Source organism: Myiozetetes cayanensis, unplaced genomic scaffold, assembly GCF_022539395.1.
Source record: "Myiozetetes cayanensis isolate MyiCay16 unplaced genomic scaffold, myiCay2020 scf26, whole genome shotgun sequence".
NCBI classification, from domain to species: domain Eukaryota; kingdom Metazoa; phylum Chordata; class Aves; order Passeriformes; family Tyrannidae; genus Myiozetetes; species Myiozetetes cayanensis.
In genome coordinates, this window is record NW_026087477.1 from 1,122,939 (window position 1) to 1,150,070 (window position 27,132).

General features: G+C 53.8%; 1 protein-coding gene and 1 long non-coding RNA gene across 5 annotated transcripts in view; both read right to left on the reverse strand.

Annotated features, from left to right (window-relative positions):
* The window catches only part of DNAAF9 (dynein axonemal assembly factor 9), a 62,866-nt gene extending 58,748 nt beyond the window's left edge, over positions 1-4,118 (reverse strand). For 2 of the 4 annotated variants that reach the window (XR_007629640.1, XR_007629639.1), the window contains exon 1: positions 881-1,582. Coding sequence is in view for 2 of the 4 variants with exons in the window: in XM_050321030.1 (XP_050176987.1) it covers positions 881-1,275 (395 nt within the window). In the remaining 2 variants the exon portion in view is untranslated. Of the gene's footprint in view, positions 1-880; positions 1,584-4,024 lie in introns of those variants that run through there. The other 2 variants (XM_050321031.1, XM_050321030.1) reach the window with 2 other exon arrangements.
* An 8,111-nt stretch (positions 4,119-12,229) lies between these two features.
* Positions 12,230-16,391, reverse strand: LOC126642994 (uncharacterized). Its single transcript, XR_007629648.1, has 2 exons — positions 16,099-16,391; positions 12,230-12,375 (listed from the first exon to the last, which is right to left on the reverse strand). It is a non-coding gene; the product is annotated as an uncharacterized LOC126642994 (long non-coding RNA).
* Positions 16,392-27,132: the final 10,741 nt, after the last annotated feature.

Here is a 27,132-nt window from a genome sequence, read left to right on the forward strand (position 1 = left end):
CAAGGTTATTTTCAATGGGCCTTTTGTTGACTTTCTAATTTCTACCTGAAACATTATTATTATTATTATTGTCTGATATATCAGAGTCCAGGATTTCCCCCAGTCTGACATTATCACCACCTTACTGGAGCTGTGAAAAACAAAAGTCAGACCGTGCTACAAAGGCTCTGAGAATTCCAATAATTTCAAAAGTGGACTATTTGAAATTTAATATTTAGCTTGAACAGTGACATACTTTCTCAATTTTTTGTTTTGTTTGGGGTTTTTTGCTGGTTTTTTTTCATAGCTCACTAAAATAACTTTTACTGCTCGGCCTTCACAAAAGACAATGGCATTCACCCACCTTAAAACACATTTTTTAATGTACTTGAATGTAATGAAATTTAATGTATTTTAATATGTATTGTTACATATTTTAAAATACAAAATTTTCCAGCTATTTCCCAAGTTTCTCTAAAATGAACCTGCTCAGCAGCAGCTCCAGGGGGATTGTTCTGCCTGTCTGGCACCTCAAAAATCCCAAGTTAAGCTGCGGGTGCCTCAAATTTGCCCTTCCGAGCCCGTCCCTGGAGCACAAGCTGTGCAGCCACGTGGCCACGGAGCTCCGAGACGCTTTTCCATCGGCTCAATCCGAACATCTGCAAAGAGGGGAACTTGAGCTGGAGCTCCAGGGGCGGCTGAGCAGATGTGACAGCTCTGCTCTGCTCGGCCCAAATCTTCCTTCCACCTCTCTATTCCCACCACTTCTTTAATCCCACCTCACTCCTAACTTTGGCTGCAGTCAAGCACAGACCTTAAGCCACCTTATTTCACCAAGGAATGACGTTTGCTTCCCTTTTTTCCCCCAAACCTCCTGTAACTTCGGCGAGTCAAAAATCACCTCTCTGCCTTTGCGTTGCTAAAATCCGGAGCGCTCCTTAAAAACTCCTTGAAAACAATCCAGTGGAACTGCGCTGTTCTAAAACTCCTGAACCTCAGCGTGATTCCCGTCGGGTGCAGACTCAATCTTTCCACACAGAGCCCCCCATTAACAACCGGTTGGGAAACCACAACGAGTCCCTGTTTCCGGCCCTCCCGGGGCTCCTCTGCAGCCGCAGGGAAAAGCCACATCCTCACCCACGCTGCGAGTTCAGGGGGGGAGAACGGTAAGCACGGAGGAGGAGACAGCAGGAAAATGAACCCAGGGCCTCGTTTTGCATTTCCCCGCGTGGGGAGAACTCTCCTGTGTGCTGTTACCAGAATGAACACGGAGGGTTTGCCCGCTCTGTTTTGCATAAAGGTGATTGAAACTGGGAGGGGAGCGGAGCCCTCCCAAACACACCAAATCCACGTCGATTTTCAGGGGGAGATACTTAAAACAAGCATTTAATAGGCAATTTGCTCAGAAATGAAGGAAAACGCTCATTCACCACCGAGCACAGGCACAGGAAGGATGACATCACCTTCCAAGAAGACATCCCCTTTTTTGGGCAGTTTTCCTCTCTAAGCTAAGGGATTTTTCATTTCTATGTCCAACCCCCACCCTTCAGTTGCTGGTGCTGTTGAGGGTCGCCAGCTCCCCACATGGCACAGCAGAACTCCAGAGTATGTGGAAGAACTCCAAGAATTCCCTGTGGCCCTTACTCCAGCCTTTATATAGTCTGAAGAATTTTTCCATTCCCGTTTGGGACTCGGGGGGGGGGGCAGGGCGAGGGAGGGTCACAGATTGCTTTGTTTTAAGTTATTTTTATGAACTGCCTGCTATCTGCTGAGTGCTTGGGGAATTTATTGCAAACACTGGCCTCCATCTGGGCTGAAAATCCAAAAAAAAAATCAAAAAAAAAGGAGAACACAAGAACGAAACGTTGAGGAGGAAAAAAAATGAACAGACGACACGGCTCCTTCTCAAGTGCCACATTCCAGATGCTGGCTGGAGCTCCCAGTGGAGCTCAAAAGCTTGCAGATGTTCCTAGAGCCTAAATGTTCTCATGACAACTCTAAAACGGGCTCTCAGATTACAAAAATCACTCAGGAAGAGAGAGGCTTGAGTGGAAACCATTTTCTTCTGCAGCGTTTTTTTTTATGTTGTTCCCATCTCGGCGCTTTAGGTGCCCTAAAGAAACAACTGAGCTCCTCCTAAACAATTAAGATTCATTTATTCAGTGACAAAAAATTATTTGCAAAGGTCACTTTTGCATCTCTCTCATGAGCAATTCCATCTCTGGGGGCAGGCAGAGAGGGAACACAACCGGCACGGCCACGTGTTCCCAGCAGAACAATCCCCATTCCTCTCCCCTCGGAGCAGAATTCCTCCAAAAAGTGAAAATGCTTTTGTTGCCTTCTTGCGCTGAACATAAAAAGCTGTTTGTTTGTTATTTGTTTGGTTGGTTTTGTTTTGTTTTAATTGAAAACCTCCAGCAAAACGCAGCCCCAGGTTGGTCGGCCGAGTGTTTGTCTGCAATTCACGTGCAACGTTCCCTGTTTCCCTATTCTCCGGCTTCCCACCGGTGAATACTTCCATGTATTGTGCTGGAACTATCGAAAGCAGCCAGCACTTCGGCTCCTGGGCTGTTCTTTGTGGCATTAAGGGACAGAACCGTGAAGGTTGGAAAAGCCCTCCGAGACCAGCGGGTCCAACCTCGCCCCAGCGCTGCCAAGGCCACCACAAAACCCCACGTCCCCAAGGGCCGCAGAAATGGCTTTTAAACACCTTTTAAATACCTGGTGACTCCGCCCCCGCCCTGGGCAGCTGTTCCAGCGCTTGACAACCCTCCCAGTGGAGAAATTTTCCCCTGTTATCCAACCTAAACGTCCCCTGGCACAAGAAGAGTGTCCCCCCTATTCAAACCCCTCAGATAACGGGGCTGCTCTTGAAAATCTCCTCAAGGGAACAGAGCCCTGGCAAGCCCAGGACACCTGAGCTGACACCTGAGCTCCCAGAGCCAAGGCCACCATCTCACATGGCCTCACACATTCCAGCTTTTCCAATCCCTCCATCCACAAGGGTCACCTCAGGCCCCTTGCCTCTGCCCCCCCTGCCAGGGCCACCAACACCTCCTCCTTGGTGGCCACCTGCCCAATTTGCCTGTCCCTATTGTGCCAATCCCTTCCCTCCTGCTCCCACTGCTCCAGCCCCACCAAAACCTCCTTGATGACCCCAAACCTCCCCTGCAACACCCTCCAAAACACCCCTGCATGCCAAAAATAAAACCCCTCCTCAATGCCCCAACCCCTCTGTCCCACCCCCAAAGCCCTGCACCGATCCTTTCCATCCCAACGCCCCCAAATCGGGGTGTCAAGCCCTATTTTCTCCACAATCGGCACTATCAGCTCTCTGAACACCCCAGTCTGGGTCACATCAAGCCCCTTAACACGCCCTCATCTCCCTTAAAACCCCTCCTCAATGCCCCAACCCCTCTATTTCAGCATCCTCAAAGCCCTGCACCCCCTTCCTTCCCATCCCACCGCCCTCAAACAGGCGTTAAAGCCGATTTTCTCGACAATTGGCACAGTCGGCCCTCGGAACACCCCAGATTTCTTCCACACCTCGCCCCTTATGGCCCCATCGTCTCCCTTAAAGCCCCTCCCTAATGCCCCTTTATCCCAGCGCCCCCAAAGCCGCGCACCCCCCGCCCCTCCCCATCCCAACGCCCTCAAACCGGCGTTAAACCCTATTTTTCTGCCCCATCACCACAGTCAACCCCCCGATCACCCCAGCTTGGGCCCTAAAAAACCCCTTATCAACCCATCATCTCCCTTAAAGCCCTTCCTTAGCGCAGCTCATGCACCTCCTCTATCCCCCCCCCCACACGCACCCCCATCCTCCCCATCCCCACGCCCTCAGACAGGCGTTAAACCCCATTTTCTCCCCCACCAGCTCTCTGAACACCCCAGTCCGGGCCACATCAAACCCCTTATCGCCTCACCATCTCCTCGACAGCCCTCATCACCCCCACCACCCTTCCCCTCACGCCCTCCCTCAGCGCAGCCCTCCCGCCGGGCTGTCAGCCGTTCTGCCGTCCCTGCCGGGTGTTGCCGGCGGTACCTGACGGAGGCGGCGGGGCGGCGGGGCCGGGCCGGGGGCCGCGGGGGCGGCGGGAGGAGCGCGGCGCGGCCGCTCAGCGCCATGGCGACCGCGATGCGCCTCAGGGACGGGGCGGCCCCGCCGCGGCCGCGCCGCGCCCCGCCCCGCGCCGCGCGCACCACTCCGCGCGGGGAGAGGGGGACATACACACACACGGAAAGCAGACAGCGACACCCGCCTCGCTTCCCTCGCTCCGCACAGCGCCCATCTTCAGATTTCATCTCGTCTCGCAGCGAGTGCGGTGGGGAATTGGCGGACGAGCCGCGGGTTGTGGGAGGGAACGCAGCGCGGGGTGCCGGTGGCCACCCCCTCCGGGCGGGAATGGGCTCGCCCAACTCCAGCCCCCGGCGCGCACACCCCCCGGTGCCATCACACATCCCACCCCCCCCGCCCCTCATGGGCGCGTCCAGCTCCCACCGCTGTCCCCCCTGCGATGGGTGCGTGGCTCGTCCGAGCCTCCGGGAATGGGGGTAAAAAGACCCCCCAAAAAACCCTTGGGAAAGGGGGACAGGGAGGACCCCGGAGCGCCTGGGAATGGCAGGGAAGGGGTGACACGGAGACCCCGGAGTGCCCCGGGAAGGGGGGACAAGGAGACCCTCGGGACATCCTGGAAACCCCAGGGAAGGGGTGGCACGGAGACCCCCGGAGCGTCCCGGGAAGGGGTGACACGGAGCCCCCTGGAACCTCCCGGAGTGGGGAGATACAGAGACCCCCCCGATGTGGGAAGACACGGAGACCCCCGGAACCCCCAGGAGCGAGGGGACACGGAGCCCCTCGAATCCTCCCGGAGCCCCAAAGACCAGGGGGACGCGGACCCTCCTGGAGCTCCCCACTTGCCCCTGGGGTGGGGTGACACGGACCCCTCGAGGTCCCACGGAGGGAACCCCACGGAGCCCCGAGGGACGGCGTGTCCTGGATCCCGGTGTGGAACCCCGAGGGATGGTGTGTCCCGAATCCCCCGGAGCCCCACGAGGCCGTGTGACACAGACCTTCCCCCCCCGGAGCATCCCAAAGCCCCCGGAGCAGCGTGTCACCCCAGCTTCCAGGGAATGGGATTTTTTTTTTGGTCCCACCCACAAAACCTCCAAGGATCCGTGATTAAATGACTGAGGTCCACACCGTGCAGGAGGGGAGGATCTGGAGCCAGGATTTAAGGAACTGTGAGGGGCACACGTGGCTTGGAACCCGTTCAATCACACATCCCCCAGTGACAGGGGATGCTCCTCCTGCATCCTCAGCTTTTTCCTTCCCAAAGGGAATGGGGAGCAGCACGGGGAGGGCTCCAGGAGGCTCCCTGTTTTTGGAGCCCCCGGACACACTTTGAGGTTGCTAAGGCAACATCAGCAGCAGGAGCTGAAGCTGCGAAGGGAAAAGAGGAGACCTTTGGGATCCAGCACTGCTAAAAACCCTTGGCTTCCCTCCAGGATTCTCCTAAAACACATCCCTCCTGCCCCTCTCTTGTGTGCTGGGGGGGACAGTCTCCTGCTGGTTGTCCCCATCCCAGTCCATGGCCCAGCAGCCTCCCAAAGGCCTTTGGGTGCTGTGCTGGCTCCTTCCATCCCCTCCTTGACCTGCATCCAGGCCCCTGATGGCCGTGGATCCATCACAGGTGTGCAGAGCTCCAAAGCCCCAGCAGGGCGCTCTGGTGGGAGCAGAGAGGGAAAAGGGACCTTTTCCAACATCCACCACCCAATCTGGGTTAAATCTCTGCTCCCATGAGCTCTTCCTTGCTGTGCTTTCAGCTTGGGTACCTCAATGTTGGCACCTGCCCATGGGAGCAGCTGCCCTCACCCCCCCTTCCCTGGATATCTGTTTGTTTTTAGTAAATCCCTGCTGCATCCATGGACAGAACAATGTGGACACACAGAGGCCAAAAATAGCTGTGGAGGTTCTTCATTCCCCCACCCATGAGGAATCCCTAAGCTTCTCACCCCGGGCTGATGGTTGCTCAGAGAGGCTGAATTTTATTCAAAATTCAATGAATTTTATTTTAAAAATAAAATAGTCACGCTGGGCTTGTGGGGTAAACAAACGAGGGGATCCCTCGCTGTGCCCCCTGAGAATTGCTTGTCCTCCTTTTTGTTCGGATTTACGGGATCCTGCTACATTTATGGGATCCCACAAATGTTTCAGAGGAGTCCACCCTCCAGGCACTGGATGTTGTTCATGCCAAGAAGAAACCTGCTGCCCACAGAGCTCTTCCTGAAATATTTATGGATGGGATAAAACCAGCCTGGAAGAAAAGCTCCCCACTTTTACCTGAGGAGGGGAAAATTAAATAATAAATGATGATGGGGATAAAAAAAAATAAAATAAAATAAAATTAAAAAAAAAAAAACCACCACAACAAAACCCTCTCCTACTCCATTTGTCCAAGTTCTTCAGCCTAAAAGATCTTAACTCTTCTCCAGTGCTATTTCAGGAGGAGAGATATCAAGATTTCCTCTGTTGGTGAAGTTGCTTTTGGAGTCTCCAGTGGTGGTTGGAGCAGAGAGGGGTTTAATTCAGGGTCGTGGCTTCTTCATCCCAAGGTGGGCTGGGACATCTCCAGCTGGGACATCTCCAGCTGCTACAGGGACCTTAAAGAGTGTGCAATTCCAACCTCTGCCACGGGCAGGGACACCTTCCACCAGCCCAGGTTTCCAAATGTCTGCCAGCCATCATTTCCATGGAATTATTCTGCCTGGCACCAGGGGATAAAGCTCAGCTCTCTCCCTGTGTGACAGTGGAGGTTCAGGGGCAGCTTCTCCAAAGCTGTTTGGCCGTGGCAGATTTACCAGGGTGGGGCTTGTCAGGGAATTCCCATCTGCAGTGATGTTCTGGCTTCTCCTCCCTAGCACTCTGGATGCTCTGGGAAGGCTCTGCAAAGGAGGAACAGCCTGGATATGTCTTAGGATCACAGGGAAATTCGGGTTGGGAGGGACCTCTGGACGTCTCTGGTCCAACCTGCTGCTCAAAGGAGGGGCACCCATGAGGTCACACCAGGCTGAACTGAGTTTGCTCCTGGGAATCTCCAAGGATGGAGACAGTGCAGCCTCCCTGGGATCCTGTGCCCCCCTGGGTGCCTCCCTGGTACCCCAAACCTCAAAGACTTCCCTGGGACCAGCCCATCTTCCAGTGCTTTTCCACAGCCACCACCTACCCCACCTCCGCTGCGCTCCAGGTGTGTGAGCTCCAGCTCTTGGATCCGACCAGCCCCACACTCGTCCTTCTGTTCCCCTTTTTTCTGAGCCTCAGCTGAAGGCAGGACCCACAGCACTTGCTGTGTGGCCTCCCCTGCACCTCGTTATCTCCAGGAACAGCTCCCCACCTCTCCCATCCCACTTCCTCCGGGGCTCCAATCCCTCCCCTCCTGGCGCTTCAGCCTTCCCAGATCCTCCTCTCGCTGCTGCCAGGGGATAATCGCTGCTTAAAACCTGATTGAAGCCAAGAGCAGCTGATTTTTACAACTCTCAAGTCTCTGCCTGTCGGCCTGGGGTTGGGAGAGGCCGAGACTTCAGGCACAGCAGCTTCTTCCAAGGTTGGGACGTGTGAGGGAAGAGCATCTCCCTCTTGGCCTGAGCTGCTCACCTGGTGGGCCTGGAGAGCTCTGGGCTCCTCCTCAGGGGCCCCACTGAAGGTGATTAAGAAAATTAATTCGTGTAACTCCACGGCACGACACTGGAAATCTGGGAGGGGATGTTTGAAGATAGGGATGATAGAATTGTGGGATGGTCTGGGTTGGGAGGGATCTTAAAGATCATCCAGCTCCATCCCCTGCCATGGGCAGGGACACCTTCCACCAGCCCAGGTTGCTCCAGCCTGGCCTTGGACACTCCCAGGGATCCAGGGGCAGCCACAGCTTCTCTGCCCAACCTGTAGCCAGGGCCTCCCCACCCTCCCAGCCAGCAATTCCTTCCCAATATCCCATCTATCCCTGTCCTCTGGCCATTCCCTGTGTGCTGTCCCTCCAGACCCTGCACTAACGAGCCCTGAGCGATCCATGCTGTGCTGGTGCACCTTTCCTCTTGGTTTTGCTCTCCCAAACACATCCCCAGGAGCTGTTTCTCTCTCTCTGTCAGAGACCATTTCCCTCCATCCTTCAGCCACCACTTTTTCCCAGCAAACAGCCAGAATTCCTCCTTGCCAGGAGCTCCCCATCCTGCCCTGCCCGTGCCCAGCTCGCAGCGCTCTCTGGCTCAGAAACGTTGGGAGCTGCCAAGGCCAGGGATGTCAGGAAGGGAGAAATCCACCTCAGCTTTTCATCTCCTTTTGCCAACATTTCATTTGAGTGGGATTTTCACACTGCTGCACCTTGAACCAGCTTCCCACCCGTGCTCAGTCCACGTTGTGTTGCAGGAGGAGGGAACCACCAGCCCTGCAGTGGGAACTCAACTCCTCCCAACCTTCTTTCTCTTCATTTTCTCCACCAAAGGGCATTTACAGCCTTGGATTCCATCCCTAATTCCCATCCTGCAGGGTCAGCGCCGCCTTTCAATCTCCTTTTGAGCCTCTTCCACGGCAAAAAAAGCAGCTCCCGGGCAGGTTCCCTGCGGCGTTTCCCGGATATCCCACGGAGCTGAGCACTCCACTGAGCACTCTGTTGGTTGGCTCCAGGGGGAAGGAAACAACAATGAGATCACTGGGAAAGCTGGCATTTTTTTGACGTGCCCGGAGGAAATCCGGGAGTCTGGCAAACGGCTGAGCACCTTCACCCTCCGTGGAAAATGGAATTAAACTCGTCCATGAAAACAGGGTGATGATCGTTCCATCCAGCAGCACTCCAGCCTCCCTTTCCCCCTGGTGGCAGAGGGAGGAAGGCTGAGCTCGCATCTGCTGGAGGGACTGTGGGAAGCAGCAGGAGCAGAGCTGGGACAAAAGCGGGGCCCACGCCAGGCTCAGCTCCCGGGTTTTGTTCGGTGATGGATGGGGACGAACACGCCGTGCCCCCCTCCCCGAGCCGTTTAATCAGGGATTTGATGGCTCCTGGCGCTCTGCTGGAGGCAGGCTGGGATGGAGCTCCTCAGGCACCTCAGCGGGGCAGCATTCCAGGCTCCGGAGCCGCCACATCCCTCCGAACCCAGGACAAATTGGAGGAACAACGGCTCATTTTGTGACTTGCTCCGCGGCAAAAAAAAGATCCTTTGCCAATCCAACACGTGAAGATGGAGATTTGGAAGGGAAAACCGGGAAAATCGTGGCGTTTGGTCCGTTTGCCGCCCTTGGGCCCGTGGAGTTTTTGCAGCTGAAAGAAAGGAAAACAGAACCCCTCATTTATTGGAACAATAACCAGAGCCTAAAACCCAGCCCTGGGAAGGAAAGCTGTGCAGAGCTTCCCCCTTCGCATTTATTGGGAATTCCATTCCAACACCACTGCCCCCTGTCCCCAAGTGCCACATCCACAGGGATTTTAAATCCCTCCAGGGATGGGGACTCCACCCCTGCCCTGGGCAGCTGTGCCAGGGCTGGACAGCCCTTTCCACGAAGAGAATTTTCCCCAATATCCAACCTGAACCTCCCCTGGCACAACTCGAGGCCGTTTCCTCTTGTCCTGTCCCGTTTTCCCTGGGGAGATTTCAGACTATTTCACTAACCTCCCCCGTGTTGTCACACACAAACCCACATCTTCCACCAGAAAACAAGAAAAATCCCGATTCCATAAGGACAAGCATCCCTGATTTCTCATCCCTGGGACTGTGTCACTCCAACAAAAGCCTTTGCGGGCTCTTTATCCCTCGCACTAAACCAGCACCAGCCTCTACAAGACGGTGATTTACAGCTCTGCCTCCCCCGGGGCTGTCCCAGCCGGCGCGGCAGCAATTCCAGCAGGAATGGCTTTCCCAGCGGGAGGACGGGGGTGTGTATAAAGTGCCTGTCGCACCGGAGCGATGTCCCAGTGGGGAATCCCTCAGCCCTTAATTTATTGATTACCATCCGCAGGAACAGCACTGAGACCGCGGCGGGAATTAAAACCCTCGGCACAGGGAGATTCCCAGAGCTCGGCCGGCTGGGAAGAGGCAGAGGGAAGGGGTGGGGGGCTCGCTGTGAATTGGTGCCACGGCGCTGCCTTTTTGCGTTTCACCCCCAAACACAGGAGCTGTCGCTGTCACCCGAGGCCACCCGGGGCGCTCGGCATTCCCGGCTTCTGACCAACCTCCTTCAGTGGGAGAGAGGGCCGTGAGTCAGCTGAGCCCGCTGGAATCTTTCCTCACGTGAAAACAACTCGTTCCTGCAGACACTGACCATGAAAACACAAAATGAACGTACCAGGCTCTTTTTTTCCTCCCACCACCCCACGCAGCTGTACCTGATGTGCAGCTTGGCACGGCGTGTCCACCTCCCGAAGTCACCCCAAACCAGGGAATACAGCATTTATTAGTTATTTTAGGGTGGGAGCTGCCTGTGCTTGTATTGAACAACGTCAGGGAGATTTGTGGTGCCAAAGCATCAGAGCAGCTGTGGCTGCCCCTGGATCCCTGGAAGTGTCCAAGGCCAGGTTGGATAGGGCTTGGAGCAACCTGGGCTAGTGGAAGGTGTCCCTGCCCATGGCAGGGGATTGGGAAAGATGGTTCAGTGTGCCAGGGCCTCCCCACCCTCACAGCCAGCAATTCCTTCCCAATATCCCATCTAAATCTACTCTCTGTCACTTCAAAACCCTTCCCTGTGTGCTGTCCCTCCATGCCTTGTCCCCAGTCCCTCTCCAGCTCTCCTGGAGCCCCTTTAGGCCCTGCCAGGGGCTCTCAGGTCTCCCTGGAGCCTTCTCTTCTCCAGGGGAACCCCCCCAGCTCTCCCAGCCTGGCTCCAGAGCAGAGGGGCTCCAGCCCTGGCAGCATCTCCGGGGCCTCCTCTGGACTCTCTGCAGCAGCTCCACGTCCTTGTGCTGTTGTTCCCAGGGCTGGGGGCAGCTCTGCAGGGGGTGTCCCCTGAGGGGGCAGAGGGGCAGAATCCTCCCCCTGCCCTCACTGTGGGATCAGCCCAGGGCACGGGGGGTTTACGGTGCCAGCGCTCGTGGATGGGACATGTCCAACCAAAAGGTCTGGTGTTTGGCTTTCCCAAGGAACCAATTGTCCATCTTGACTTTTAGCGGCCTCCTGGTGACACCCAGAAGTCCCAGGAGAGATGTGGGTCCCTGATGGATGGATGGGGAAACACCTGTGCAGATCTCAGCAGGTGTGAGGACACTGCTCCATGGTAGGGCCCTTTTGAAGGCAGGAGCTGGGGGACAGGGAGGTGATTTGGGACAGAGCAGTGGCAGATCCCTGGAAAAGGACCAAACTGATGCCCAGGTCCCGCTGTGACCCCCCCCAGCGAGCGGCACAGGCTGCACGGCCCATCTGGGGGCCGAAAGGCACCTCCCCAGCGTCGCTAACTGGGAAATAAATCCCCAGTGGGTGTCTCGCCTCCGCCGCCCGGGTTTATCTCTGGAACTAATTCCGTCGTCATTCCGATGAGTGACGAGATAATCGCTGCAGCTGGGCTATTCAGCCGGCTCCAAAGATCCCCTTTTCCCGTTAATTCAGGCACTGGTTCCACACTCCCGGCCAAATTTCTGCGGCGTGTAACCCCATTAAGGCAGCGCCTCTCGCCCGGGGGTGGGCTCAGCCCTCGCTGTTTAAATAGTGCGTTCGCCTTTCTTTGTTCTACGGGAGACAAAGGAGATTTTTTTTTTCCCCCCTGTATAAAAACCAAAAAATAATTAGGGAAATCTGATGTCTCCCTGCGCAAAACACGGACGCTTAAGCTGCAATCACAGATAATTAAAAAGGATCCGTTCTTGCCCCCGCAGTGAGGAAAAAGGGCCAAATTGCCGCCTGCAAAAATACCTCTGAAATATTCAGTGTTCTCCGGAGAGCGCCGGGTGAGGGGGGAGAGGAGGAGGGAGATGCTCGCCTGGCACGGCGTGACAGGGCTGGGGACAATGACCGCAAACTGTCCCCAGAGCAGCTGGGAGAGCTTTGGACTCGAGGAATGGCTTTGTGCAGAGGAGGGCACCGCACAAAAGCGGGACAAGAGCTAAAAAAGGAGGAGGGGGGGTGGGTGAGGGCTGCCCGGGGTAATCGCTGCGATGGCATCTGCAGGAATGTTCACAAAGCCTTTTCTTGTGGATACTCTTTTTTTTTTTTTTTTTTTTTCCCCTGCTCCCCCGCGCTGTGGTGGCAACGTAATAAAACAAGGGAAAGTCTGAGGTCTGGGCTAAAAAGTGTGGGTTTACTGATGCTGGTTTTCCTACCCGTAAAATAACAACGTGAGGAAGAAGGATTGTGCATCAGGTTGGAAGCATCTCAAGCGGGGTTTGCGTGAGCGCAGCTCCTCCTTAGCCAGCGCGATATTCCCTGTTTACAAGTGGAAAAGGAAGCTAAAATTAGGATATAAAAGCGTCCCTCCGCCGACAGGACAGAAATAAATCGCCCTATTGTCAGGAGAAGGGCGTGGGGAATCTCCCGTCTCTGCCCTTGGCTTTGACCTTGTCCGCCTTTTCCCCCCCCGTGTCAGCCCGAGCTGTTCATCTTCACCTTGCGCGATGCTCACACCGGGAACAATGGGAGCGGAGCTGTCGAGTTAAATGGCAATTTAGAGCTGAGACAAAGGAGTCGGGGTTTTTACACCGAGGCCTCGGGCAGCCCATTAAATGAAAACGAGCCAGTGATCTCATTAGCCAAGGGCCCGGCGGCTCCCGGCGCTCCGAGGGAGAACCATGGGGATCTCGGGAAGGAAATACGGGAAATAATCCTATTTATTTTTTTTTTTTTTTTGGTCAAAAGGTGTGTTTTTATAATCAGACCGCAAAGTCACAATCACAGAATGGTTTGGGTTGGAAGGAGCATTAAAGATCACTCCGTTCCACCCCCTGCCCATGGGCAGGGACACCTTCCACTAGCCCAGGTTGCTCCAACCTGGCCTTGGACACTTCCAGGGATCCAGGGGCAGCCACAGCTTCTCTGCCCAACCTGTGCCCGGGCCTCCCTAGTCTTATAATACGAAATACTTTTCCTTATATGCGACTTTTCTGGTTCCATATCGGACAATTCCGCTGCTCCGGAGCTCGGGCAGAGCTTGCGCTCCCACCTCGCACAGGGGACTCTCCACCCCAGGAAAGTTTTCACCTCCCACCGCCTGCATTTATCAAAACCTCCTCTCTCCACAGGTGCGCCCGGATGGGCTTTTTAAAGAGCGCCAACAACGCACGCCCCAAATTTGCTGCCGAGCCACAAGACACGTGAGAGCTGCGCGTGTTTTTGGGGCCGTGAGCTGCTCTTTCCACCCCCACCCCGAGCCTTTGGTGCCCGCCCCGAGCTGAGCTCCGCGGCTCCTGCTCCGCCGGCACCAGGAGGAGGCAGCAAATCCACGACCAAGGTGCAAAGGAGGCGATGGAAACACGTCCTGGCTGTTGCTTTGCCTCCCGTGGCTCTTGCCGGGCGGGGGAAGCGGCAAATCTCGCCCTCGCCATCCCGGTTTTAATTGCAGCGGATCGTTCCTCTGGGTCTGCTCCCGCTGTGCCCTTTCCTTCGCCTCCAGGCAAAACCTGGAATTCGCTGTGGCCCGCAGCGGGAGATGCTGAGAGGAGCAGCCTGTGTCCTGGTGCTGGAAGCTCTGCAGGAATGGGGTTTCCCTGCTGGGAATTCCGTGGGCATGGAGCTTGCTGCTGGGGGTGGGAGGTGCAGGGGCTGTGGTGTCACTCAGTGTCTTAAAATTTGGGGATTTGGTGTGTGATTTACTCCTAGGAATGCAAGAACAGCTGCTCTGGACTGAGAGAAGTTTCTGTGGCCTCCTTTAGATCAGTTCCAGCAGCTCCATGTCCATCTGATGCTGGGGATTCCAGCAGCTGCAGGCAGCTCTACAGGTGGGCTCTGACCAGAGCAAAGGATTGTTTCCCTTATGGAAGTGCCACACAGGGATGCCTCATCCCTGCAGCAGGAATTCCCACGCTCCAGGTGCTGTGCCAGGATCTCTGGGAGCACAGCATCTGGGACAGGGCTCTCCAGCTGCACGAAAACTGCAGGAGAAATGGCATTTCTGACCCAAAATGCAGAGTCACAAACCTGGAGGAGAAGCTTGAAGTGCAGTGCCTGGAGCTCCATCCCTGGCCAGGGAGTGATATTCCCTCCTCCCTGTGAAGATTATTATCCTCCAGCACAGCTCCAGGGATCCCATCAGGATGGCTGAGCCTGTGGCCCGAGTCAAGTGGGATGGAAATGCAGGAACTCTTTAGGATTCTGCCCAACTTCTCCCGCCGTGTAATTCGGGCTGTCAGCACAGGATAAAACGAGCTCCACTAACGTGATGGATGTCTCAGATCATCTGCAGCCTAAACAGATGCTGTGCTGAATAAATACACCTGCAGCTTGTGCATTTCTGTGTGCTGAGTGGCATCCTCGGGGCAGCCAGGGAGGAGGGAAGGGGGGAGTCAGTGGGAGAGCTGCTTGGGGAGGAATGCCCTGGTATCGGTGCTGGATAATGCAGGGAAAAAACAGATATAATAACAGAATCATGGAATGGTTTGGGTGGGATCATCTTAAAGATCATCTTGGGCAGGAACACCTTCCACTAGCCCAGGTTGCTCCAACCTGGCCTTGGACACTTCCAGGGATCCAGGGGCAGCCACAGCTTCTCTGGGAAGTTCATTCCAGGGCCTCCTCACCCTCACAGCTCCACGTCCTTGTGCTGTTGTTCCCAGGGCTGGGGCAGCTCTGCAGGGGGGTCTCACTGAGGGGGCAGAGGGGCAGAATCCCCCCCATGTCCTGCTGCCCACGCTGGGGGATGCAGTAAATGTGCCCCTAAGCTTTTAAACCCATTACTTAATATATTTTTTTGAGTATTTCAGCCTTATTTCCAAAGCACAGCCCTGCTGGAATGAAGCAGTTACAGGGGGAGGAACTGAAAACTAAAGGTGCAGTGGAAAGCAATGAGCATTCACGACTCTTTCTGGCATTGCTGAGGTCCTGGCACTGCACTGGATTTATCTTCCCAACCCAGGCATGGCACAGATTCTCCCACCCCACCTTACAGAGCTGACCTAAAGGTGTTCCAAACAAACACCATGTTTATCTAAGCTTCACTTTCTCCTGGATTCACTCGGAAATGAGGGAAATGTTCCCTCAGAAATGTACCCAAATGCTTTAAAGGATTAGTGCAGAGTGAGAGCTGCAGCAGCTGGGGGGGCACTGAGCCCTCACTGCTGGAGGAGTTGGAGGCTCAAATCATCGGTGCTGGGGTCATAACTCTGCAGCAGCTTTGCAGGGATTGAAAATCCAATTTCGACTCATTCAACCAGTGTGAAGCCTCCTCTAATGCTTGCAAAACTCAAGGTTAAAAGGGAAAAAAAAACAACAGGCAAAGAAAGAAAAAGAAATGAGGACAACACACCGGCAGCTTCTCTGCTGGTGTGGCAGGATAAAGAAACCCAACGGGGGAAAAGCAGTCAGGTGTGTGTCTGACAGGGCACAGGGCTGCTGGCTTTCCAAGGGAGAGGAATCACAGAATCCCTGAGGTTGGAAAAGCCCTCCAAGACCATCCAGTCCCCCCTGTGCCCCATCCCCACCTTGTCCCCAGCCCAGAGCACTGAGTGCCACGGCCAGGCCTGCCTTGGACACCTCCAGGGTGGGGACTCCAAACCTCCCTGGGCAGCCCTTGCCAAGGCCTGACCACCCTTTCCAGGGACAAATTCTTCCTGATGTCCAAACCTGACCCTCCCTTGGCACAGCTGGAGGTCGTTCCCTCTCCTCCTGTCCCTGTTCCCTGGGAGCAGAGCCTGAACCCCCCCAGCTCCCCTCCTGTCAGGGACTTTAGGGAATCACAAGCCCCTGAGCAGCAACCAATCCACCACTGCATGGCCAAAACTGGGATCTTCAGCCTCATTTTGGGTACCTGGAGGCAGAAACCCCCAAACGCCCTCGGTGCAACCCAATATCCACTGACCCCATCTGGCTGTGCCGTGAGCCGGGTCCCTGTCCCAGCCCCTGAGTCTGATTCACCCTCCTCAGGGTGGTTATTGAGCACAACCATCCTCCTCTGTTGCCTCCTGCATCCCCCTCAGGCACCTCTGACCCCCATCTCACCTCCTGGGAACTTGGCAGTTCCTCGTGAGCTCCCTGAAGTTCACGGCTGGCTTGTGCCAAAATCTTCAGCTTCCGCTGGTGGCACCTGGATCCCAAGGGAAGGTTTGGTCCCTGCTGGACCCACAGGGAAGGGATTTCATGGAACAGCTTCCTCCTGCAGGCTCAGGCAGTTTTTCTGCTTGGTTTTTGTCACCTGTCCCTGCATTTCCCTTCTTTGCTGCCAGACCCTGCACGTGGATTCCCCCCAGGCTGCTGCAGGCAGGGATCACAACTGCCCAAACCAACTCGGGGCTTGCCCTAGGGAAACAAAAGTCATCGAAATGAATCATTTTAATGCCAAGAACTCAGTGAATACAGCACTTAAATACAGTGAATCAGCATTTAAGCCCAGGCCTACAGCCTGGCCTTGCAGGGCTCGGGAGCTGGAGAAAACAAGTTTCAAGTAATGAACATGTTGTGTTCATGCTTGGATTTTAATTATATCCACAGGCAGGCACCACCTGACATTTTATAGCACTGCTTTTAAAGGCATGAGTCTGGGATAACCACAGAAGCCAGGGGAGGCAGTGAGTGAATCCATCCATCCATCCATCCATCCATCCATCCATCCATCCATCCATCCATCCAGGAATTAGGTTTGAAGGTGATTTCAGGACCCTGTGTCTCTTTACCAGTCCCAGCTCAGCCCAGCCCAGTAAATCCTGTGGGAAGTCCATGGGAGTTGAGCCAGCCCTGAAGTGCAGGGGCTGTAAAGGAGCTCCCAGGCAGCTGCTCTGTAAATCAGGGGCTTGCCTGGCCCCATAAATCACCACCCCAGTGGGGGGCAGAGGCTGCACGTGCTGCTCCAAGCCCTGCCTGGGGCTCTGGGATCACCAGGATCCCGTGGGAGCAGAGCCAGGGCTCCTCTCCACAATCACTGGAGCCTGGCACTGAACAGGATAAATCCTGGTCCTCCAGGGATTCTGCTCCCACCTGGGGGTCTGTCTCCAGGGGGAGGGGGAGAAAAGGAGTTGTGGCTGCCAGATTTAATACCTTGTAAAGCCTCCACTTGGAAGCTGCTCAGGGCTTTGTAATGGCACAAGGAATGCCGGTGGAGAGGGATTAGCAGGAGGAGTGCAGGTGGAGGGGGGGCAGCCACACGACAGAGGAGCAGTTCATCCAGTTCCTGAGGCCCTGTGGGTACACAGGGACATCAACCAGGACATTTTCCATGCCAGGATCACCCTCAGCCAGCCACCCACAGAGACTGTCAGGCAAAAACCCCCTTGGTTTGTTGGAAGCCAAGGAAATGGGAATTAGGACGAGATGAAGCCAACCTCGGTCACCTGCTCACCAAACCAGCTGGGCTTCGTTTCCACCAAACACATCCATCACCCCACAGAGGGCAGGTGGGCACAGACACCCAGGCCTGCTGATATTCCAGCGGGAAAGGGAATATGTGGTTTATTTGATCTGGCACAGGTTAACCACTCTGGTTATATCCATCTGCAGGGTTATCACCCTTGAGCCAGGCCAGACGTGCTGCCTGGGAACCAGAAACGTGCTGCCTGCTTAATATCTTTATTTTCCTGTTGGTTTTCTTGTTTGTTTTCTTGTCCCCCTCCCAGGGAAAGCTGGAATTCCCCAGCATTTAATGCTGGGCAGGCAACATCCTGTGGTGTCATTCCATGAGCTTCTCCAGCTACGCGGAGCACGGAGCTGCTCTGTGTTAGCCAAGCACAAAAACAAGGAGGCAAAAATCGATCCAGAAAGGTGGATTCACCCGTGGCTGAACACAAACAGCCTCTTAATTAGCTACAGGGATGATGAAATCACTCGGGCACGGAAGCAGGAAGGTGTGCACACACAGAATCCCAGAGGGGTTTGGGTTGGAAAAGACCTTAAAGATCATCCAGTTCCATCCCCTGTCCTGGGCAGGGACACCTTCCACTAGCCCAGATTGCTCCAACCTGGCCTTGGACACTTCCAGGGATCCAGGGGCAGCCACAGCTTCTCTGCCCAACCTGGTGCCAGGGCCTCCCCACCCTCCCAGCCAGCAATTCCTTCCCAATATATACACAGCTTTTCTTTGGGAAGCTCTGCCCAGGGTCACCGGTGGGAAATGTGTGGTATCCTACAGATCTGCCCTGTGGGGGACTAATAATTCTGGAGGAAAGAAGGGCCCCCAGGTGGAGTTTAACCCCTTCCAGTGCTTTCCAGCAGCAGTGATTGGTCCTCTGATCTTCACTGAGCTCGTGAGACCAACCCAGAGCTTTGGAGGGAGCTGAGAACAGCAGGAACCTCACCCGGAGCGTTGGGATTCCTCTCTCCTGCTTCCCTGCCCTCCTTGGGATTTCATTTTTTCGTGGTTATACCTCAGGATCTGCAGCCTCACGAGGCAGAGCTGGATCCCTGCACAGCTGAGCTGTCACCTGGTCCCACTGTGCCATCTGTCCCCTCCCCACATTCCCAGTGCCCCCCCGGCCATTCCCAGCTGGCACCGGTGTCAGCTGAGAGCTGGTGGAGGCAGCTCTGCCCCCTTCCCCTCTAACAGCTCCTCTCCAGGCTGCAGATTGACATGCAAGACAATTTATTTACAGGCCAACCCTAAAATGAAAGTCAAGATCCCCTAAAAATGAAAGTCAAAAGCTCCTACAACTGCTTGGGTCCATCCCACAGCTCCTCTGGGAGTGGAATCCCACCCCAGGTCCTGCTCCCACAGAGGTTGGGATGAATATCTCGTGGGCTCGTGGGAGGCCACTGAACCCTGCAAATACAGCCAGGGTCCTGGAGGACAAGCAGAAATTCCCAGTGTTTTCCCATGGAAAAATACAGATTCGTTTTCTAATGAAAATTAAGCATTGGAAAAACGGACTCGTGGTTGGAGGGTGAGTTTTTGTGGGGGAGGACGCTGAGAGGACAGGGGGGAGTGGCTTTAAACTGAGAGAGGGGAGATTTCGGTGGGATGTTAGGAAGAAACTCTTCCCTGTGCCACGTCCTGTCCTTCCTTGGACACCTCCAGGGGTGGGGACTCCACCACCTCCCTGGGCAGCCCCATTCCAACATCCAATCACCTTTCCTGGGAAGAATTCCTTCCTAATGCCAGAAAGCACCGCAGGAGAAACAAAAGGCATCAACTCTCCCTTCCAAGGCTGGAGGAGTTTTGAAAACTCGTTGTTTTTGGGAACGGGAAAACCACGGATTGTCCAGTTTGGGTCACTCCAGGCCCCATCTGGGACCTGCTCCACCTCACCCCTCCCATCTCCAGCGCTTCCAACAGGCCTGACAGGGGATGAGGGAGGCAAAGGCAAAGGCAAAGTGGCTTTTCCAGGAGCCCAGAGCTGTCAGGGATATTCCTGGCCTTTTATGCTGCATTTTGGGACGTGCCATTCCCCGTGTTTTTGCAGGAGTGAGAACAATCTCGAGGAAGAATTAAATAATTAAGTGCCCCAAACAACAGCCCTGCTGGTCTGGAAATCCTGCCTTTTGTCACTCAGAGAACAACAGGGCAGGGTTTGCTCCCCACTCCTTGGAACACACATCAGCAAAACACCTGGAGGTTGAAGTCAGTGATTAAATAAACCTATAAACCTCTGTGCATCCTTCAGGGGGACAGTTTTAGGGAGTTGCTGTCTCGGTAAATAACCCACAGAGACAAAATGTTGTTGCATAAATAAAGGTATCCCATCTTTCATCTTCTGGGTTGTTGTTTGGTTTTTTTTCCTGTCTCCTCACTAGGTGGCATCTGCAAAAGCAAAATGCAGTGGGTTTTTTTTTTTTGTATTCTCCCATTAATACCAGAGCATAAAACACAAAGGGGAAATCATTCCAGTCCCAGCTGGGCACGGAGGGAGCGCTGCCAATGGGGGATCTGGGTCGATTTACATATACTGAGATTTTCAAGTGACAGATTAATTGGCTTGATGACAATTCACTGAAAGCAGGGAGAGCTGGAGATGTCACATTCCCCAGAAGCTCAGGCACATCTCACACAAGGGCTCGGATATTCCTGGGGTTGTCCCATCAGCTCTGGGAGAAATGAGGGGTTTTCACATCACCTCAGCACACCCCACCTGGTTTCTCCCCACAACAGGAAGAATAATCCCAAATTACCCAGAATAAACACTGGTTGCAATCATTTAAAATAAAAAAAAAAAAAAAAGAAATTACCCTGGGCATCATCGCAGGCAGGTTTGGGTGCAAGGTGGGTTTGGGGGTGCAGGGGTGAGATTTGCAGCCCCCACAGCTAAAGGGGCTCCAGGAGAGCTGGAGAGGGACTGGGGACAAGGCATGGAGGGACAGGACACAGGGAATGGCTTCAGAGTGGAAAAGGGAAGATTTAGATGGGATATTGGGAAGGAATTCCTGGCTGGGAGGATGGGCAGGCCCTGGCCCAGATTGGGCAGAGAAGCTGTGGCTGCCCCTGGATCCCTGGAAGTGTCCAAGGCCAGGTTGGAGCACCCTGGGCTGGTGGAAGGTGTCCCTGCCCATGGCACGGGATGGAACAGGATGATCTTTAAGGTCCCTCCCAACCCAAACAATTTGTGATTCCATGTTATCAGCCCTTGGCCACCACTTGGCTGCATTTTTCCAGCCTTTATTGCATTGTCTCCAGGTATTTATTCCTCACATGTTTCTTTTTCAATCCCTTTCTTTGACCTTTAAATACCAGAGATCCCCAAACCACCTTCCCAGCCCCCTTCCTTAGGTGCCTCCCCACCTATCCTTTCCCCACCACCATCCTGATGAAAGATCCCTGCCCTTCCTTCAAAATCCACCCCTCTCCTTCCCTTTGGGGTCACTCCACACCTTCCCTTTCCTCCGGGAGTTCGGCATCCAAACGTCCGTGCGATCGCTGCGGCTCCGCCAGCCTGGAGGTCACCCCCGGCCCTGTTCATAAATAAATCATAAAGTGTTGTTATTTATGTGGTGTCAACAGAGCGAGAAGTACAACATGAGGCAAATTCAGCGTGGCAGCCAAATTCCAATCTGCTGCTTTTTCCCCCTGCCGGTTTCGGATCCGGGGAGCGGAGCTCTCTCCGTGCCTTCGCTCTGCTCCTCTGGGAAGGGAGATTTAACCCCCCCTGCAGGGATTGGGATCTGGCCAATTAGACACTTCCAAGGAGTTTTTCCTCCCCAAAAAAGTCCTTCCTGACATTGCCTGGGAGAGGCAAGGGCAGCAGGTTGCTTATTTGGATTGCTTTGTTTGGCCTGTGCAAGTATTATCACAAAGTGACCTTTTAGCACGGGCCAGCATGGGGTGAAATCCTTCCCTGCCCAAAAAGCTGCTTCCCAGAGCCTCTGAACCACTCACCTCGTATTGAACTCACCCAGCAGGTGTTTCAGTCCCAAAAGGGCCAACTGGGAACTTGGAAATAACTCACAAACCAAACATGGCTGGGAGGGTGGGGAGGCCCTGGCCCAGGTTGGGCAGAGAAGCTGTGGCTGCCCCTGGATCCCTGGAAGTGTCCAAGGCCAGGTTGGAGCAACCTGGGCTAGTGGAAGGTGTCCCTGCCCATGGCAGGGGGTGGAACTGGGTGGTCTTTAATGTCCCTTCCAACCCAAACCATTCTCTGTTTCTATAATTCTATTTGCTGAGGCAAATCAAAGAGTTGACCCTCCTCGAGACCGAAGGTTTAATTAAAAACACACCTTGAAAAAGAATCTGAAGGGCTCACAAGGGTTTTAAAGGTACCAAACCTTTAACAAGGGTTTTAAAGGTACCAAACCAAAATATTTTAACATTCAGGAGCGAAGCCTTTTCGTTCCTCATTTCAGGAGGGCTTTTTATTTCGGTCTCTTACGTGCTGGAAAAGAAAACAGTCAAAATAGAAACAGAACATTTTGATTGACCAGAAGGTTTGGGGGATTTTCTGTGGTTCTCTCCAGGAGAGGCTGCAATGTTTGCTCTGACTCAGAGCAAGGGCCTGATTTGGAATTGTGGGGTATTTTCATGCTGAAATTGTGCCCTCCCCGCAGCCCACCAGTGATTAGAGATGATGTGACGTGGTGGAGGAACAACACTCAGTCATTTAAGGCAGGAAACTGTCTCTGCTCTGTGGTGAGCAGGGACAGCACCCAGGGAAGGGCTGGAGTTGTGTCAGGGGAGGGTTAGGCTGGATTTTAGGAACAGGTTCTTCCCCCAGAGGGTGGTTGGCACTGCCCAGGCTCCCCAGGGCAGTGGGCACAGCCCCAAGGCTGCCAGAGCTCCAGGAGGGTTGGGATGATCCTCTGGGGCACAGGGTGGGACTCCTGGGGTGTCTGTGCAGGGCTGAGGGTTGGACTGGGTGGTCCTTGTGGGTCCCTTCCAGCTCAGGATATTCTGTGAATTTATGGCTTATGGTTCTATGATTGATTTTATCTAAACAAGACAGTGATGGGTGCAAAATTTGGCTCTCCAGCTTTCTAAATCAATGTGGGGCTCTGTCAGCACTGTCCAGCCATCAGAGAAACACACACTGCTCTGCTTTAGAAGGGACTTGAAAGCCCATCCAGTCCCACCTTCCACTAGCCCAGGTTGCTCCAAACTGGCCTTGGACACTTCCAGGGATCCAGGGGCAGCCACAGCTTCTCTGCCCAACCTGTGCCAGGGCCTCCCCACCCTCCCAGCCAGCAATTCCTTCCCAACATCCCATCCAGTCCCTGCCCTCTGTCGATTCAAACCCAGCTTTAGACTGAAGGTTCAGACCAAGCCCTCAGCTCCAGGCAGAAGCAGAGCAGGCCACAACAACCCCTGGCAAAATGCTGAAGGGATGAACCTGCACGAGCTCAGGGGTCACAGTTTCACAAAGTTTTGGTGTCCCAGACTTGGTTCATGTGACAGCAAATTTCCTCCCCTTTTCTCCCCACCAATTTTCTCCTCAGGCTGTTGGCCACGATGTGGTCCTCGTGCATTTTCCTCCTGTTAAGGTTGAGCAGGGAAGAAAAACAATCCTACAGATCTGATTTTCTTCTTTTTTTTTCTTTTTTTTTTTTTTTTTTTTTTTCTTTTGGACAAGCTCAGCTCTCCCTGCATTGCAGTTCTGCAAATTAATCCTGTGGATGCTCCTGCACACACAGGCTCGGTATCATCACAGACAGGAGGGAGCTCAAGGGGGGAAGCAGCAGCCAGAGATCAATTGGCTCGAGTTGGTGGATGAAAAAGCACCAGAGAGAATCCCATCAATAAGGAATGAACCACAAAACACCTCTGGCTCCCTCCCTCCTCAGACATTTGGTCAGTGAACATAAAACACACAAAGGTCACGGGAAGAAAAAGCAGCTCCACGGAGCTGGTCAGGGAACTGGGAAGAGAAGCAGCAACAGGGGAAGAAAACAGGGATATCAAAGGAAATTCGGAGAGAATCCCAGAATTGGTTAGGTTGGAAAAGGCCTATGAGGTCATTGGGTCCAGCACTGCCAAGGCCACCCCTAACCCCTGTCCCCAAGTGCCACATCCACAGGGATTTGAAATCCCTCCAGGGATGGGGACTCCACCACTGCCCTGGACAGCTGTGCCAGGGCTGGACAGCCCTTTCCAGGAAGGAATTTTCCCTCACATCCAACCTGAACCTCCCCTGGTGCAACTTGAGGCCATTTCCTCCAGAAAGGATAAAAGAGAACCTCATCAGCATCCCGAAAAACCAAGGTTCAGGGTTCACACTGTGGATGTCAGCAGGCACCTCCACCACTCCTGACCCACCTCCTCCTCTCCATCACCCAGCAGAGGGTGGCTGGGTTCAGACCTGTGGAATTTGTAACCTGTGGAATTTGCAGCCTGTGGAATTTGCCCATGGAGCCGATTGCAGCCAGTGTGAATTAAAATTCCAGTACTTTCCCCTATGGGTGATGGTCCCAGAATAAAAAGTCACGAGAACCTTTGAGCCCTCTTGCCCCTCCATCAGCACTCGCAGGAGGATTTGAGCACGGACACGATGGCTTGGATGGGGTTTAAAGTGGAGAAACAGCCCTTTGGATGTCACAAACAATATCCAAGACACCAAGCAGGACTGGGAAAGGGATGATCTGAGGAGCGACAGGAGGCGAAGAACGAGGAGGAAACATCAGAAGTGACAAACAAAAGAAGGGAAGAGCTGAGGAGCCCGGTGACATATTTGGGTGAAAACCACAGCAACAATCCCCTGCCTGCACGTCAGACACTTCCTAGGTGAGGAAAAAAAGGGATGGAAATGGAAGCTGAACCAAGTAATTGCATATTTTATCTCCTGTTTTCACTCCTGTTAGCTCAAAAAGAAAGAAAGAAAAAGAGCACCTAAACGCAACAACAACCTCCTTTGTCTTGCCCTGCTGAATATTCTGCCCTCACAAATCGATGAAAACAGAATTCCTTCCTCTCCTTCAGTTCTCTGCCAGGTATTTTCGCCCTCTGTGCCGGGGAGAGGGCTGTGAATGCATGAACACAGAGACGCTCCCGATCGATCGCTGCCTGAGCAGGAGGCGCGGGGCTCTCCCCGGCACGGGCTGCGAAGTGAAGCTGGAGCAATTATCACCTCGCAGGTCGGGAAAATTGGGCCTGGGAAGTGAAAAAATAATAATAAAAAAAAAGAGATAGGGAAAAAGGGATCCGTGTCTTGGAGGCAGCTGGGTGATGGCTCTCACTGAACACGGAATAAAGGTCCAAGGCCAGGTTGGAGCAACCTGTGCCAGTGGGACGCGTCCCTGCCCACGGCAGGGGACTGGATGGGCTTTAAGATGCTCATTATCCTAAACCAAATAATTTGGGGATTCTGTGATTGAACAAGGACATCACCGGGTGGAATACTTTTTGCAAGATCCCGGTTCATTTTCTGCTCATCTTGGTTTTTTCCTTTCTTTTTTCTTTTTTTTTTTCCCATTAATTTAGAGGATTTGTACGAGATGCCTTTCCCATCCCCTCTGGAGGGTAAATTTGGCAGCCTGGGCAGGATCTGCCACTGGCTCGCTGTTTGCATCTCTTAAAAGCCACTAAAGCTGCTGCAGGGAGGGAAACCCACCCCACTGGCTGTCAGTGCCACGTGGCTCCTCAGCCACATCCCGAGGGTGCCAGGACTGCCAGAGGAGCAGGGAGGCCACAGGGACCTCATCCTGCCCCCCTGTCCCCTCTCCATCCCTTTCCCCTGCTGGACGAGGATTCAGCTTCCAACCTGCCCTAGGGGTTTTCAGGAGAGGAAAATCAGGGAAATAACAAACAAACAAAAAAAAGCCCAATGAAAACAAGGCAAGGAGTGTATTTTTACCTTTCCTCTTCCAGCACAGGGGATGTGGCAGGTCTGGACAAAAATAGAAGAGGGAGGTTTAAAGAAAAGGCTGAGCAGGAACAACTTGTGTTTTAATGAATAGGTTTCATAGGTGCTGCAGAATCAGACTAATTAATCAAACTAATTAAATGCCTGAAAGACAGGCACGGCTTGGTGAAACGAAGGGGAAGGGGAGAGGCTGGAAACTGTGTGCCCTCTCTCCAGAAAGATGCTGAGTTTTGTGTCCCAGGCAGGTCTTTAGCTGCAACCTGCTCAGAAACCCTTGTTGCTGTACAGACGCAGCAGCCTGTCTTTATTTCCCCGGGAATTCCAAACTCTTTGGGCAAACCCTTCCTCAGGATTTAAGCTGTGTTTTTAGTGGGTTGTTTGAATGGATGACATCCCCCTGATTTCGCCTTCCCTCGTGGGAACAAGCAGGGCGGTGTGTCATAAATGAGTTAATCTCCCTTCACAAAGGGGACATTTACTATTTACCATCCCTGCTGATATCTTGCACTGCCTGGGGATGAATTAATTTAATGCCAAGGTCTTTATGCCACCCTCTGACTTGCCGAGGCCACGAGAGGGTGTGAATGAGGGCATTAATTACAGCAGGAGAAAGGAAAGGCTGGGAGAGGTCAGGGAAGCGTCTCTGCAGGAGCCCAGGAGCAGCAACAGCAAAACATTGGTGATGAACACGTTATTTCCATGGAAATGAGGCAGCTCAGTGGAGCAGGGAGCAGCTTCACAGCCTGGATTTCAGTGGCAAGGGCTGGCCTTGCTGGGGAGAAGGGATGGGCTGAGAATCACGGAATGGTTTGGGTTGGAAAGGACCTTAAATATTATCTCATTCCATCCCCCTGCCATGGGCAGGGACACCTTCCACTAGCCCAGGTTGCTCCAGCCTGGCCTGGGACACTTCCAGGGATCCAGGGGCAGCCACAGCTTCTCTGCCCAACCTGGGCCAGGGCCTCCCCACCCTCCCAGCCAGCAATTCCTTCCCAATATCCCATCTCTCCCTGCCCTCTGGCAGTGGGAAGCCATTCCCTGTGTGCTGTCCCTCCATGCCTTGTCCCCAGTCCCTCTCCAGCTCTCCTGCATTTTGGGCTGCATTTCAGGAAATCCCTCAGGTTTATACTTAATTTTAAGGACAGGCTTAACTCCCTCCCCTGGGCAGCTTTTTCTTTCTCCAGCGGGAGCCGAGGAAAATCTTCCAATTTCCAGGGGTATCCATCCAGAATTTTTCATGAGCCCTGAATTCAATAAAAGTGCTTTTCATTTCTTACCAGCCAGCAAGTTTTCTGTGGTTACTAAAACATGGCTCCACCTAAAAGGACCTGAGGCATCCTTGGATTTGTGCTCCTGGAGCAGGAATTGAGTGGCCCTGGGTCGTCCTTGAGAAGGAGCGGTGGAAGGGGCCCAAATAACTTGATACAGCTGCTGGCAATAAATTATTAAAAGCTTTATGAATACAACATATTATCTGTCCCAGTGCCCTCAGGCATTTTCTGTTCCTTTTGTGCTTTCAAAGCAATTAATCTTGCAACTGCTCCTCACTTCCAGAGCCAGCCTTGCAAGTCTGGAAGGATGTGTGAAAATCGGAGAAATTGGAGCGAGCCCCGAGTGCAGGAGCTGAGGATCCACCAAGTGGGGCCTTGCAGGAGGGGACCATCCCCAGCAGGATGTTTTATGGAGTTTTCCATAGGAAGCTGCAAATTCCCCATGCTGGGACTCTCATCTCTTTCTTGGAAAGCTGCTCCTGGCTGCTGAAAATGCACCTTCCTCGAGAGTCCCTTCCTGCTCACCTTAATCCCATCATTCCCAGCTGGCTCATCTGTCC